Below are 16,205 nucleotides of genomic sequence, written 5' to 3' on the forward strand. Positions count from 1 at the left end.
GTTTAATTTCTAAGGTGATGGCAGTAGCCTTTATGTGACAGCAGAACTGAGAAATCGGCTCACTAATGGAATTAAGGAGGAACCTAAGGAAGGTCAGAATGTACAGCCTCAGGTGGAATTTAGCCAGGCCATCATCGTTAACAGCCTTACTCTAACGAGGTCACAAGTTTTTATTTATCACGAAGACAGATTCCCAGCATAAAGATCCGCCTCCTGGTGAGGACAGTGCCTATTGTCACAACACAGATAATTAGCAGTGAGCAACAGCTAAAGTAGGATTTATCTGAAACACCGTCTGTCAGTTCAGGAGGCCAGGGCCATGGAAAAGTACAAGACACTCACGCTGGAACTGTTGTGCATTCATGGAAAAACTGAGCTAATAGGTTTGTTAACATCACCATCGTGATCACCATCATAATATCTACTACTACTAAAAATACATATATATTTCAAATTGAGGCATTTGCAGACAAGAAATCCTAAACCACTGTGCAAACATCTATCCATTTGGCAAAATGAAAAAGTGATTTTAAAAGTGAACGTGACAGTAACCAGCCTTGAGGGACTGACGCCACAGTCTGTATTCCTAAAAGCACAATTCTCTGTCACACTGGCTTCATGGACTTCGTCTTAAACTGAGTATATCTCACCAGTCACGCACAGACTTCAGTCTTCGGGCAAGACTGAGAACAAAAGAAACATTACAAACGAGAGCCATTCATCACATCTAGCCCATTTGGTTGCTCGTAGATAACTGATCTAGGGATCTAATAATCCAGCTCTTTCTTGTGAATACAGAAGTTAGTGACGGATGAGAAGGAGAACTTTGGTTTTGCGGAATCATATGGCAGAGTCAATGTATTCAATGGTATTCAATGCCGCTTTGTATTTTAATGTCAGTGCTGAAGTCAGCACATCAAAAGAGGAGAAACTGCTAAACTGCTCTAAACATACTAGATGACCTGTGAGAACATTATGGGAGATATAATGGAAGACAAGCTTTGCAGCAGTCAGGGACAGCAGAAAATGATGAATTTAGAAAATGGATGGGTGGATATATTACAGCAGTCGGTTCTGCAGTACATAAGGGGATCTAGCTTCTTGGCATCAGGTAAAAAATGACAGTATAACATAGGGAGAACAATTACATTGCAGACACACCACACTCTATACCAACTGCTGCTGGCACATAATGGCTGCATTTTGTCACCTATGTGGATGCTACACTGCAGTAGTGGATGAAATAGGTCCTAACTGTAATGTGATGTTTCTGGATGAAACGACTGTATAAATGCAAAAATGCAAAGTGTTATTATCCTTATTGGCCAATGAGCCTGTGGTGAAAAGTCGCATGACTGGGTGTTGCCACCAGGGGGAGCCATTCGCTAAGCAGGAGATTCATGGCAGAACAGCACTGAGAAGAGCACACTGGTCATGCCCTTAATCAATAACAGTGAACTGTGTGAACTGCACAATCAGGTCTTTAGCCTAATATCCTTCACATGATGTACTCTTCAGTTTAATGTCACCGTTTATACCCCCTCTCTCACCCATCGAGGTAGTGAGTGCACACACATTGAGTGATTAGTAACAGAACAGACACAAAATGAAAATGAAATGAAAACTTACGATGGATTTTATGTTCAACAAAAAGCTTTTTATCTGTTTGAAAGAAAAAACAATAAAATGAGACCAGTGGAAAAAAATCAGGCAATGAAGTTAAAACCAAATATGTAAGATGTTAAAAGAAAAAACAAGAAAAAAATGAAGTTTGCGATATTTTAATAAAAACATATTAATTACAATTTATTAGTTTAATGATCCGATAACTATCACACTGCTCAGCCTGGAGAACCTAAAGTGAAACTAATCCATGATTTCATTACGATTTGGACACTCTCCAGTTGTTATCTCATTAGATCAATTACAATGCAACAGAGCATCACTGGATCAGACAGACAATGTAATTTGGGAAGTAAAAGTAACATACTACTATGTAAAAGATGTGTGTAAAGTTTTGAGGGCAATTACTGCTTTATTCCTTGCTTCCTAGCTGTCTCGGAGCATTTGTGAACATCAGGAAGCCTGAAGTTCATTGACAGCATTAGCAACATCATTCACTTGCTAACAACAACCCCTAAACCGCAGTGCTGCCCCACTGCCGGCCCCCACCTGCCCAGAGGGGCATCACTCACTGTGCATGCAGAGCCCGTCGGTGCAGTTCTTGTTCTCCAGCAGCACGCCGCTGCAGTCGCGGCCCCCGTTACGCGGCGCGGGTGCCTGGCACTCCCGGCTGCGCCAGTGCGTGCACTCCGTGCTGCAGGCCGACCACTTTGTCCACTCGGTCCAGCCTCCATCCACTGCAAGACCCAGACAGAGGGCACTTCCTGTGAGCCGCCGTTTCTACAAAGCGCTCCGAGACGCGCGCGCCCACCTGCTGTACGGTGCCGCCGAGTGATTCCCCCCCCCCCCTAACCCCGCCAGCTCAAGGCGTGGCTGGGATGGTGGGCACACAGTACCTGCACAGCGGGGTTGCACCGCTGGCAGCGGGGTACTAACCTGGGCACAGGGTGGTGCAGGAAATGCGATGGAAGGGGGCCCCGTCACAGAAGGCTCCCCCATTCAGGGGAGCGGGGTTGGTGCAGGTGCGCGTGCGCCTCTGCCAGCCCCTCCCGCACCGGGCGTTGCAGGGAGACCACTCCGTCCATGTTGACCAGCCCCCGTTCACTGGAAGGACAGACAGGCGTGGAGGCACTCAGAAACACAGGCCGGGCCAGACGGGCTTTCATCTCAGCGAAACACCATGATGTTGTTAAAGGTCTTTTAATAAACATGATATCAGACACACCGAGTCAGACGGGCAGACAGAGACTCAGACAGAGCGAGAGGGAGATGGAGAGAGGGAGCAGATATGTGGGTCTGTTGGCTGCAAGTTGCTCTCGGGAGTCATGCTGGCACCGGTTCTTACTTCAAAGCCTTGCTTTTTTAAAAAAGAAAGGTCTAGGTCTATCATCTGGTACTGTGAAGGAGGAATTGGGTCAGGATTGCTAGTTGTGGGGCCGATATTGAGTCAGGGGTATACAGCAATATGGTTTCAGCATCAGCAGGCCTATGGCCTTAGAGGGAAGGTCTGTAGGCATCCCTGAATAAAAATGGCAGAGCTGCACTGATCAGTAATGCGTGGGTTGGATAGCTACAGTGGCATCAGGTTTGATGGAGTGGAGTCCAGCCTACCATATACAACGACAGTGGCTGTGGTACTGCGGCGCTTGGCCACGACGTTGCGCGCCACACATGTATAATTGGCCGTATCGGACAGCCGCGCCTGCCTGATGATCAAGTTGTGATCGATAGTGATCAAGAAGTTAGAATCCATGGACGGATCAATAGGGTCCTCGTTCTTCAGCCACTCCACCTGCATGGAGACAGAGAGACACAGAAATGGCCAGGGTTGGGCCATAAAAATCCAAATAAACACGACCTTGTGCTGTTCTTGGCCTGGGTTCTCTCATGAACAGCTTTTAAAGTGAAAGAGGCAAAAAAAATTTAAGGAAACATTATTTTAAGAAAGAAGGAATTAAAGGATAGCAAACAGTGTTGTAAGACCCAGGTCTCCTAATGTCCAGCTGATGCAGGGCCATGTCCCCTACCAGAACCCTGTGGTCGCGTCCTGCTCTCTCAGCTCTCCTCCTGTCAGCAGGAAATACTCACTATTCATTTATTTAAACTCATTTAAACTAATTCAGCAAAAGGGCCCACTGAGCTGAGAGCACTTCTCACTGTGGCGCCTCTTTAAAATGCTGAAGGACAGTCTAATTACACACATCCTTAAAAACCTCCCCAAACAAACACACAAGCGTGGGCACACACAGACAATAGAATACTTTATTATCCAATAAAGGGAAATTGTGGGTACAACATGAAATGCGAAGCACTGGAGATCTTTAAAAAAACATTACATAACAGAATTATTTAAAACGTAGGAATGCCCCAAAGAGAAAGCTTTTAAAAAAGTTGGTTTTCTAAATGGTATTCCATTAAAAATGATCCTATGAAATGCTAAAGAATACTTAATAATAATGGCCACTGTTTATGGCTTTTTGAGAGGGTGGGGTGGTCTGGTTCACCTGAGTCATGCAAAATCACAAAATGTTTTATCTGAAATGGCCATTTTCAAACCACACTCCTGCTCTAGTGCAATCCCTAACTGCAAACACATTATATCATTCATAAAATTGTATTATACTTGTATCCTACATGACTACAAATAATCCAGCTAACATAAACCAGAAAACCAGATCTGATTGTCTCTAAGCCTTTCTAGTTTAGGGCAATATGCAGTCACAGGCTATCAGAGCATCCTATTCACCATTCCTTTAAAATGTGCATAAATGCAAACCAGAAGGCAATAAATACCAGCTACAAAATCCCTTTATCTTTCCATCCCCTAGTATATTTGGGTGCGTGCTCTCTGGAGTACAGCTCTCCATCTTTAAAGGGCACTGTGCCAGGTAATCTGTCTGCAGCAGAGGAAGGCATTTCTCTGTCATTATGCCTAATGCCTTTCTAATTAACTCACTCAGCCAGTCCTCACACCGAGACATACACACATACACATGCAACAACACGTAGACACTCTTCTACACTCATGCACACATGAACTCAGATACACACAATGACACGCACACACACACACACAGTGCTTGACACTGCGACACAGCAGGACAGCAGCTCCTGTCCCAGCCTCTATTGATAAAGGGCGTGTCATTGAGCATGCAGTAAAATCGACGTATTGCCTTCGCAAGTGTGATACCAATTAACAAAATGAGGGACAAAACTGAGTCAGGTAACAAAGCAATCAGTCTTTCCTCTAGTGTAAAGTTATGGCAACATAACTAATTTCTTTGAGCAAGACACAGTCAAGTAATGATGTGGGGGCATTTAGAGTTTCACATGAAAGAGGGGGGAAGGAAACAAAAAGGTCAGCGGGGATTTTTAAAATCATACAGCAGAAGCCGCAAGGCTTCAACAAGTACCTCAGCGGCGGGAATGCCTTCTGGTGGGCGACACTGCAGTAGCACCTGGTCCTCCAGGGGCACCTCCTTCCCCAGCGGCTCCTGCTCGAAGTTCTTCCGCAGGTCTACAGGAGGCGACAGAGAGCAGGGCAAGGCAGGGAGAGAAAACGATGGAGCCTCAGTGAGGGAGGGAGTGAAGCAGACGCAGAGAACGTTTTTTACAGATAAAGAGAAGGGACAATAAAGCCATCTACACAACCACAGACAGCGGACTTCGGTGCTTTACTGTAATCTTTAGAATTGAGGAACTGTGTAAAATAGGCTTGCCACCAACTAAATCTATCGAGGAATTACCATTTTTTCCTATTGTAATTTTAACATGTTTCATTATAGTTTCTGGTCAATGAACACAGCAGAATAGGGAGATAATTACTGAATGAATTCAACATAAACCGATTACTGCACATGAAATGGGAATCACTACTCTGTCTTCAGAATGAGGAAATCTCTTCTGAATGTGGGTGAAGGATTTCTCTGGTTGCCCACTGGAAAATACTCTTCAGCGAGGTGAAGGCAAACAGATCAATGCAATTGTAAAGATTAATTTGGTTTGTATGGCAATATTCATTGACTGACAGACAGCAGAGCATAAACCATACCTGAAGGATTGTTCTGTGTCAAATATAGAAAAGATGGAGTCTGGAGATACAGAGTGGTAGGTCGATGCAGTTAAACATATAGTCAGCAACCAACAGACAGACTGTCAGACAGACTCACAGGCAATGCGCACATACGCCCGTGTGCTCTTGGTGGTGCCCGCAGAGCTCCAGGCCACACACTGGCACCAATAATCCTCCAGCCCAAACAGCTCCTCCACCTGCGTTCTGGACACAGAGATATCCACCTCTCTCACCACCAGCCCTGACAGAGAGGAAAGGCCACAGCAGAACAGACACTTTAACTCCAGAAAAAAAAGGACAGAATGCTACAGAATATTGAGCATGAGCAGGCACACAACAAGCCTGTTAAATCGAGAGGTTTCCTCTGTAATAGAACTATTGAAGGGTGCACAATGTTATCTGAGTATATACACTTATACAAAATAATTTACAATCTCTGGGCACAGTAAGTAGACATTTTAAAGCAACCTATGGATTTATACATTTAATAAACAAATTTGGAAAACAAAAGGTAAAAAAATGTCACCCTTCCATCTGCACCAGAATTTCTAAACCAATTACCAGTATGTTGACTGCGGACACTTTGCCCTTAAAAGGTGCTCTCCTTTGGATGAGGCCAAAGTGGTCAGTTATATAAAGGAACTGACCTCTTGGTCATTAAAGATCCCTGGTCTCCTGGCTAAAACGCACTCTGGGCCTGTAAAATCCAGTTTCCCTAAATTTCCTCTTAAATGCAACCAGTCAGGTGATTTCTCACTTTCTCTCCTGATGTGCTGTGTGGTGGGACTGGTGCTACGTGTCACCCTGGCTGATGGATGAAGAGGATCTCCTTCAAATATTTAAAGTGCTTTGAGATCCTTTGGAATGGAAAGTACTATATATATCGGTAATGATATACAGGCACTTTTCTCTTATTAAAGGTGTATTTACAGTGTTGGAGTAATCTGTTGCGTCGCAGTAATGACGGAGGGAGCCAGTGTCCGTACCTGTGATCTGGTCCAGGCTCTCGCGGGTCACGTGGTCGTTCTGGTTGACCCACTCGCCGTTGCACTTGAAGTAGATCTGTGTGGCAGGCGTGGCACGGCAGCGGAGGTCCACTGGCTTGTTTTTGACGATGTAGGCATCTTCTGGCTCCTGCTGGAACACCGGCAGAGGCTCTGCGGGGGCAGAGGGGAAGGAATCCGGCAGCACCTCGCTGTAATCACTACCTGGGAGACAGACAGATACATGGACGTTAAGACTACTCTGCAAATTCGATTCACAGGGTGCAACAGCCAGCGCGGCCACTGCTGCAAGCCAACCTAGGCCACTATTTCGAGCCTCGGATAATGTCACCTTCCGCACATCTCCAGCACAGCTCATGACTTTCTCTTAGCACAGACAGTACTTCCTTCTTCACATCTTTTCAGCAACACAATCATAGCATAAACCACACTTACGCAGGTCAGCTGTGCACTTAGCATAAACACATAAACAGGTTCAAAGAAAGGGCAAGAAACACTGTTGTTCATTAGTATCCACATGTTAGGACTGTCGCTACACATTGTGCTAATGGGTTCAAAAGAGAACCAGACAGAATCTTCACTATAGAAAAGAAATCAATTTGTTTTATTACGGTCCAGTAAAAGACAGAGGAATAGATTGTAAAGAACCATTTTTCTGTACCAGGAAAGTGTCTATATACCAATAAATGTGACCTGGAGGACACATGAGATAATTCAGTCACAACAGGACTGAAATGTCTTGCCATTTCAGAAAAGACCAACAAAGCATGGGCCCTGTCTTTGTAGTGAGCTTCTCAAATGGTTTTGGTGTTTGACCAACATCACCTAACCAAGAACAGTGCACTGTGCATTATACAGCTCACAAGAGATGCTGAGGAGTACTCACAGAGACAGACCAGCCTAGCTCTAGCCCCGCTTGTATTGCATTCCGATAAAGTTTTCCAAAGTCACTAGAGGATAAGAGCCTAGTGGCCTATCTTACATTAGATGAGACTCAGCTCACCACTGGAAAAATGGAAAAACTGTGAGGAGTGTTTGTCTACTGCTCATTCCACTCCTCTGTCTCTGAGATTCCCCAAAACTATTGACCTAACCAGGCACCCCTGTCAGGAAGTCCTTCCATCTGTTGACATCACTGCTGAGTTTCTGCAAACATCTAAGCTCAACATTGCACTGAGAATGCAGGCATAGTAATGAGAGATATGAGTATGTGAAATTGTGTGCTCACACTAAGAGATTTCTTACTGACTGTGTGTATACAATGTGTGCATAGAGGCCTGTGTAAGGGAGAGCTGTGGATAACGCAGAAGAAACATCAAAGCCCGAGCAATGCGAGAAAAGATCGAGACTAGGTGTGACTACATATACAACGGGCTCAAAGGCAGGTGATGACATGACCACAGTAAAAGCAGAGATAGTGAAGTCAACAGGATACAGACAGCCAGGCTGCACAAAAGCTCAAAGTGACCCTGGCAGGGAGCAAACAAAGAGCCTACAGTAATGTTGTCAGGGAGTGAACTCAGCCACAGCAGTGCCAGGGGCTACCGTCGCACAGTGTTGTGGGCAAACTACTGTGTTGTTCTGTGTAATATCAGATCTGTTTGCTTGGTTTGCACCATATTTCTCTCTATTACAAACTTTTTGTAGGGTTTTATAGTGCCAGTGCACTTGCATCCAGCTGATCTTTATATTTACAGAATATCTACATGTGTGATTGACCTGCAGTTTTAAAGCACAGAACATACAATCCTAAAAGGTTAACCAGACAGAGTAGAGCAGAGGAGTTTATTGTCATATGTACATGTACATTGGAATTCTTATTTGCATTGATCTCACGGGACATACACAGCACGATAGACAACACCACAGCATGTAGACTATACATTACAAACATAATAAACAATAACACGCTAATAAACACACTTCTCGTGTGTAGCTCTCTCTCAGACAGTACTTTGTTACTCCATAACAATCTCCTCTATCACTTGACAGAGTTGGGGATCTGGGGGCACCATGGACAGCACATATAGATACACAGAGGAATGACGAATGACCAGACTCAATGGCCACAGCTCATAGCGATCCAACCCACAGTCTGTAGAGGGTGGTGAAAAACTAAATACAATTTGGAAGAAGTTCAGTTTTCAGTGGTTATGGAATTTCTTCTTATATGACCAGACAACAACAGCAGATATTTCCTCAGTGTGTTTTTGCCTTGCATCTTATTTTAAGCGAAAGATTCCTTCAGGGGATTGTGTTGAGTGCTTGCATTGACTACTAAGCTTGTTGCAGTCTACAAGGAAAATGCATTTGTTAGTTGGCTGTGCTAAAGAAATATTAATTACAGCTTATTATGCCAAACGACTTTTAATTTACTGACTTGGTGAAGCTGAATAACCCAATCAGCCCTAGCTTCCTGAACTGTGCTTTCGATGCAGGCTAATTTCAGACAAACACTGGAGCGCAGCCCTAATGAGCTAACAAGATTACAGGCTTCTGCCCCTAGAAAAAAAAAATGAAACAGACTGCACAAACACAGTTTAACTCTGAACATGCTACGGCACTCTCCTGAAGACTGCACTTCTACCCACAGGGTTGGAGGTCCAGTTGCACAGACCGGGAGCAGTGCATGGCTTCAACGCCACATCACGCCCGCACCGAAGTGTCAGACTCAATTTAGTTCACTCCTGCACATTCAGTTTCTAAAAGACAGACATGAGAAAGCAGAATTGCTTGCATGAGAAAGGTCACTGGGAGCGAAGACTGGCTTCCTAAACACAGAACACCATGCATGTCTGTCACAGCAGCTCAGCCTCTTCCATAGCAGAATCCAAACACAATGACTCCCGGTCTCACGCAGCACATTTCATTTAGGATGAATGCCAGGTAACAATGGAGAGGTTCCTGCCAGTTGGGATTACACCCTTTTTTTCTTTCCTACATATCTCTGAAGAATTGGAGTGGCACAGGAGAATATTTTGCCACATAAATTACAGGCTGCATTCACAGTCACTTATTCCCCTCTTCCGGTTTGCCTCATCTCTGTTCCTCCAAAAGCTTGTGAAATCACAGCAGGATGGCTGAAGATGTTGGTGCCTGCTTTGCAAAAGGTATTTCACCGCAGATGCTATTGCATGCACTACAACTATACTCGAAAGCCATTGTTGAGCAGTAAGCCTAGAGCCACTCTCCATTCTTCCTTGGGCTGCTCTGTCACATGATTGGTAGATCCCTGCAGCCCAGCACAGCACTCAGCTGTATAGCACAACTTTTGAATGAAAAATACAGATTGCCCCTTGTGTCAGTAAGCAATTGCATTTCTATTTTTACTGGATGCTATTAATTCTAACACAGACAGCAGGGCTAGACAGCAGAGAGAAAGAGAGGGAGAAGTATTGAGAGGCTATGCTGGAAGCAAGCACTGTACATTCACACAACTGTTGAATCCTGTACAGAACAAAACATTAACGCGGATGTCAAAAGATCTTAAGCAAAAGCTACAAAATATTCTCAAATACATACTACTGAAGACTTTAGAATGAAAACAGAGAGCTTGAACAATAAGTAAGCATTTGCAAAACAGGAAAAAACAGATTGCTGGTTTTATTGGAAACTTTGTTTCCTCTAGATGTACACATCTACCAGACCTCACCAGCCAGCAATTTTCCCTGGAATGCCTGCTCTTATAGAGTGCTCTAAGAGCTTTTATTTTCAAGTCTTTTATTACAATAATGACAGGCAGGCTGGGAGGCTCTACTGTTATTTTCTTGTTTTCTTTCCTTCATAAAAAGAAGCCAAACTTGAGAGAGGGATAATGACAGGTTCCACACGGCAGCCAGGGAACAGGATCCTTACTGTCCCTGCGTACTGCGCCAGCTCAGCAGCTTCACACTTCTAAAAAGGAAACAAAGGAAGATGAGACAACCAGGATACAAGAGAAAGATGGACTGAAAACCTGTCCTCCCAATGTGTAAGAAGAGTATATTTGACACCAGTTAAGGGTTTGCTGTTTTCTCATGGTATTATACTGCGAGCAGCTCTTTTCTAGGTTACAGCAATGCACAATAAAAACGCAAAGCTGAGTGTTAGCAGACAAAAGGTCTCCGGCTCCATACTGATTTCTGACATTCCTGGTGTCCTCGTTCCCGCTCCTCACAGGCTCCCAGCTCAGATCCACACACACACTCGGCCCAGGGAGTCTCCAGTCATCTACCGAGCCTGATCCTCTCCAGCCTGTCATTACCTCACCCAGAGACTCAGCCTTTCATTACCACTCCCCCCTCAAAAGCTGCATGCCTGTCTAAAGTTAGTTTTTGAGTTAATTGAAAAGTGTTACTCAGGAAATAAGAGAGCAAAGCACGAAAATCCAGATGACAGAGAGGCAACAGGCAAAGTGGATAATGACAGACCAGGCTGCACTGAGGCTGTGGAGATAATGAACAGCAAAGGTGTCTTCATGGATTCTACGTGCACGACACATACATACACTGCAGCGTGCACAAACATACTGTATCTAGCTACCTCATACAAACATAGAAACTAGTTATAGAAACTAGTTATGACAAAGGTAATGACTATATGGGCCTTCAATCAACGCATCCTATAATATCTTCATAATGAACCTACATCATGCGCAAAAGCCCTAGGTATAACAGTCATTCAAGACTTCCTGTGATGCACAGGGGTACATATCCTGAATTGAATTCCTAAAAGGAAATGAGCGTGAACATAGCAGAAAGGCACAAAACAATCCCAAAGATGACCTTTTTGGCTTGAAAAGACAGCTAGCTATCAGTATTAAGGCCTGTACAATTATTGGTCATCAGGCATAAGAACAAACATTATTTCTAGATCAATTCCTGACTCATTTCCAATTACTGGGCTGAGCATGCAAAGCAAACGGCTCCATTGAAGTTGAGAGGACAGGCCTCAGGCAGCAGCAACTACACATACAGTAGGACACATTTACTTAAATAAAATAAGACTATGAATCTGAACTTTCCCTTGGTCTCCAATTAAGATAACTCACATTTTCTCCTTGGTGCTAGGTAGTGCTGTCATAAGCTAAAGGGCAGCAGTGATGCCAGATAACATTTTCTGCACTGGTATACATCTCTCATGGATGCATAGATCTATGATGTACAGTACATAGATCTCTCATAGCACAGATCAGACCCAACTTTTAATGGGACAGTGTAATTCCAGGCTGTACCAGGCTCTCATGCCTACCTGCCTAGCACTGCTCGGAAGAGTAGGGATGTTAGCCCTGGTGTGTTGGTTGAAACCTGGAAGGGCTATTACATAATCAGGCCAACCTAAATTTAATTGTGAAGAAATGTATCACTTCCCCAGCTGCTGCATACAGGTGACGCTAATGTGTAAAGAGTGATGGCTCTCACCCTTACAGGTGTTGTAAAGTAGCAGTTGATAATGTTGGGTCTCTCCTATACGTAAAGCAAGGGCCTAACCATTACATAACCAAAAATAATACAATTTTTTTTTAATTCAAAAAAAAAAATTCCAAAGGTTTGAATTCAGCATAATCAACAACAAACATCAAAGCCAGCACCTTTTTGCAAAGCTGATGTTGGGAACCTACAGTATGAGCATAACCAGAATTCTGTTGCAATCGTATAGTAATAGTGGCTGGAGACCTGCAAAGTGCAGAAACTGCAGTAGTATTATCATGTGTCTGCAAATAGATCTGAGAATCATCAGCATAGCAATGAAACTCAAGTCCTTGATAGCAAATGATGACCAAGAGGCAATACGTTAAAACTAAATTGCAAAGGTCCCAGCACAGAACCCTATGGAACACCCAGAGTAAGTCGAACAAGAGAAATTAAACAAAAGATATTTAGAAATTGGTTCAAAGTCAAACAAGAGAGAAGTCCCAGTGATCCCCAGATAATTATTTACAGTATATGATCCAGTAGGATAGCAGCACAGTATGTTCAAAAGTGGATTTGATGCACGATTGGACAGTAATGGAGTTGCCTCAACTGTTACAGAAAGTTTTGGAGAAAAAGGCAAATTGGAAATTGGATGGCAGCTAATTATTAGTTGGATCATGGCCAGGTAACTTTACTATAGGTGAGATAATATTTCAGAGCAGGTTTTTCTGTATAACACTATGTCCTTTGTCTAAAGTTTCATTCAAGACTTATGAAGAAAACATTTTGAAATATGAAGAAGTTCATGTGGGGAATGCCATCAGATTGTGAGAAAGTAAGGTCAATGCCTCCCTAAACCGTAGAAAGAAAACAAACCTTAAGCTGTTGAACCTTCTCTATACCCAAAGTTGTAGAATCTTCTCCATACTTGAACAAGGTGGCACAAACTCAGTTTTTTTTTTCCACTCTATAGTGTGACATTAAGCTCTGCTTGTTCCCGTTATGTAATAGGCATCAGTTTGTTATCTCCAAATCATCTCCCTTTTCTAAATGATTTTAATTGGGAGAAATCAGTTTAATGTTAATGTGGTGATATGGAAGCAGTCTTCCAGAGATATGGACTTAAAACACAAATAAGCTGACAAATCAAAATTCTCACCAGGTTAGCTAAATGGGAGTAAAAGAGAAAGGATGGAAAGACCAGGATGCAAACCGTGTAAAATACCATCAGAAAGACAGAGGATAGAAGTTAAACAGCCAAAATAATTAGAATGTAATACAAAACCGATAAGAAAGAAGAAAAAGAACGGGAAATGCACTTTCTGCTCCACTGGATTAGAGAAACATTTTTCTGCAAACTAAATCAAATCTCCGAAATAGAACAGCTATCAATCCTACTGGAGGATGGAGAGAAAAACAGTAGAGGTGTCAGCCAAGTACATGATCTACTGTCACATCCTGGGAGTCAAAGAGCAATTCTCTCAAGTACTAATACTAATAAAATACTAATACTAATAAAATACTAATACGGTACAGCCTTACAGGTTTATATATGTCTTAATACTTGCTATTACTTTGGCAGTGCCATAATTTTTTCAGTCATGGCAATACATCTTTTAAGAAAGACTTTTACAGACTGATGGAAAGATCAGATGGGGGAGGAAGAAAGACAGAAGATGCTAGCCAGGACGTCAGAGGTGAGACTCCACAAGAAAAAGAGAGAGAAAAATAGAAATAGATATGTTAAAGCTAGTCAGCCTCCTCATATTATATATGTCCACAGCTGTACAAGTTACCCCAGCTGTGCCTTATGGGACCTACTGAACCCCCCACTGATACACAGACATAAACATACTGTACAAGGCAAACCAACAAGAGCTCTTCTCATTAAAATGTACCCCAATAGTAGAGGTTTGAACACTTCTCTCAACCTTATGGTCAGTAGTGTGCACCGAGTCTGAGGGTCTGTCCTGCACAAGGTAGCGGTAGCAAATCTGTTCACTGAAAAGCTGGAGAACAGACTCCTAGCATAAGGGAAAACTCAAAAGCCAGTAGTAAAATGGCAATCATTCTGAGAGATCTGAGATCTGTGATCTTGTCAGAGGTACTCGGTTCAACATGCATTTCTGTGTGAAGCTGATGTAGCAGAACTTGGTCACAAAGCTGGAGAGACATAATGTGAGTCAGGCTGTGCACCATCTATTTCCTCTCAGTTTGGGAGCACGACAGTATGACTAATGCCTGTCATTTGCAGCTAATCTTTAATTAAAACTTGCTGTGCTGTTCTGTATCAAATGTGCAAATTATTTTAAAAATCAAGAAGTGTGAATGGGTGACAGGGATTTACAATTATACTAATGTTGCGCCTTTAATTTCTTTTGAGATTTTTAAAAGGAATAGCCATTTTCTGGTGTTAACCTATTTTTATGTGCATAGCAGTTTTAATGATTATACTCTTTGACACTGATCAGTTTAGGGTCAAAAGGAAAATTGAAATTCACAGAGACAGAAATTCTTAGTTTGTCACCATGAGGACAGCAGTCAGCAACACACCAACTCACTGCTACAAAACACATACTCTAACAGCAGGCTGCCAGCACACACACAGCCAAGTACAGCTGTGTGTGACTGCTAACAAGAGATGCAAACCTCTAAACTCTCAACTCATAACATGTTAATACCTAGAGTCTTTTACACTTAACTTATAAGAAAGCATAACTTCTCTGCTGTAGACAGTACCCCACCACCACACTTAAGCCATCAGCTTCTCTACATTCTCCACAAAAAAAGCACTCACATTCCTTTCTTCTAATTGCAAATTATTGTTAATTGCAATTAAATGATGGTGGAAAGGCCAGGGGCTATACAATTATGTATAAAAATACATATATTTTACCTTTACGTAGGACTCTTCAATTTCCATTTAGGCCACAAGACAGAGGCTTATTTTAAACCAAGTAGTTTCTTTAATAGGTTTGAAAATGTTTATACAAGACATTCAATATAGAGTTCCCTCCTGACATAAAAGCACTAGAGACACTCAGAGCAACATTATGATAGCTGCTTTGCTACTAAAGAAGAAAAAATAAAACCAGTAATAAAACAGGCGGATACTGACTCCATTGTGTGAGCACCTCACTGGAGCAAAAAGCAACTTTTAGAGGGATGGATTCCCATCTTCCACTCCACTAAAGAGCCATAAAAATGATAAAGCAGCTTCTCTCTGCTCTCCTGCCTCTTAAAAGCCCACTCTCCCTGCCATGCTGGCCTCACAGGGCAGGGAGATCAATATCCTGACAATATACTGAACAGGCGGGGAGATTAATGAACTTGTCTTCAGCACAACACACACAATGCTGTCTCACTGCCTTTTCACCTGGTAACCAAGCTGCCTTCACTCTGCTGCTATTTCTAACGCAGTCCTAAGCCTTCCTTAGTAAAGAAGTCATTAACTCTTCCTGCATTCCTGGCAGACAGTTTCCAGTGTGGGACAAGTGCCCAACACTGTCCCACAGTAGACCTCTCTACTGCCTGGAGAAGCGGAGGGATCTCAGTATAGGACACACTTAACCGCTGACAGGTGGACAAACATACAGTGTGGAGTTTTAACAGAGTAGAGACACCCATCAGCAGGGATTGTTCACACCTTTCTGCCTGCAGAAACCATGTATTAAAAAGTCATTACTTGAACACAGCAGATCTTTGACAAAGTGGTGCCCCTCTGCTCTCCTCCTGGTCCTGAAGAATTTCTAATGTAGTAGCCTTGGCTAAACTTGAAGGTTTGGTTTAGACAAAAATACGCCTTTCAATACAGGAATCCACTGATGGGCAGCATTTTAATTAAAGACAACAACACATTTTATAGTTTAAAAAAATAGTTTAAAGAGTTTAAAAACACTAAGACCCTGCTAATCATGAAAAAGGTGAGCTGCTTCTCATTGAGCAGCCATTGGCTGTTTTGGAGAGTTACCGCTGAGCAACGCTGTACTCTAATCCAGAACTCACATTGAGGCCTGCAGTTTCCCACCTGTGCATACAGAGGGTTAAAAAGTGAAAGTTATGTCATGAACCACATTCTTGTACCTTCTTCAGACAGATTTAGAGAGACAATAC

At 42.9% G+C, this 16,205-nt stretch overlaps 1 protein-coding gene across 2 annotated transcripts in view; it reads right to left on the bottom strand.

The window, feature by feature from the left end:
* Positions 1–16,205, bottom strand: part of unc5b (unc-5 netrin receptor B) — a 59,641-nt gene that overhangs the window by 14,909 nt on the left and 28,527 nt on the right. Inside the window, exons 2-8 of one of the 2 annotated variants that reach the window (XM_015347035.2) lie at positions 6,682–6,903; positions 5,793–5,936; positions 5,037–5,140; positions 3,235–3,415; positions 2,560–2,727; positions 2,196–2,360; positions 1,630–1,662 (exon numbers count right to left, since the gene is read on the bottom strand). In XM_015347035.2, the coding sequence (XP_015202521.1) occupies positions 1,630–1,662; positions 2,196–2,360; positions 2,560–2,727; positions 3,235–3,415; positions 5,037–5,140; positions 5,793–5,936; positions 6,682–6,903 (1,017 nt within the window). The remainder of the gene's footprint in view (positions 1–1,629; positions 1,663–2,195; positions 2,361–2,559; positions 2,728–3,234; positions 3,416–5,036; positions 5,141–5,792; positions 5,937–6,681; positions 6,904–16,205) is intronic. The other variant, XM_015347036.2, reaches the window with a different exon arrangement.

The sequence above is a fragment of the Lepisosteus oculatus genome, chromosome 4 (assembly GCF_040954835.1).
Source record: "Lepisosteus oculatus isolate fLepOcu1 chromosome 4, fLepOcu1.hap2, whole genome shotgun sequence".
Lineage (NCBI taxonomy): Eukaryota > Metazoa > Chordata > Actinopteri > Semionotiformes > Lepisosteidae > Lepisosteus > Lepisosteus oculatus.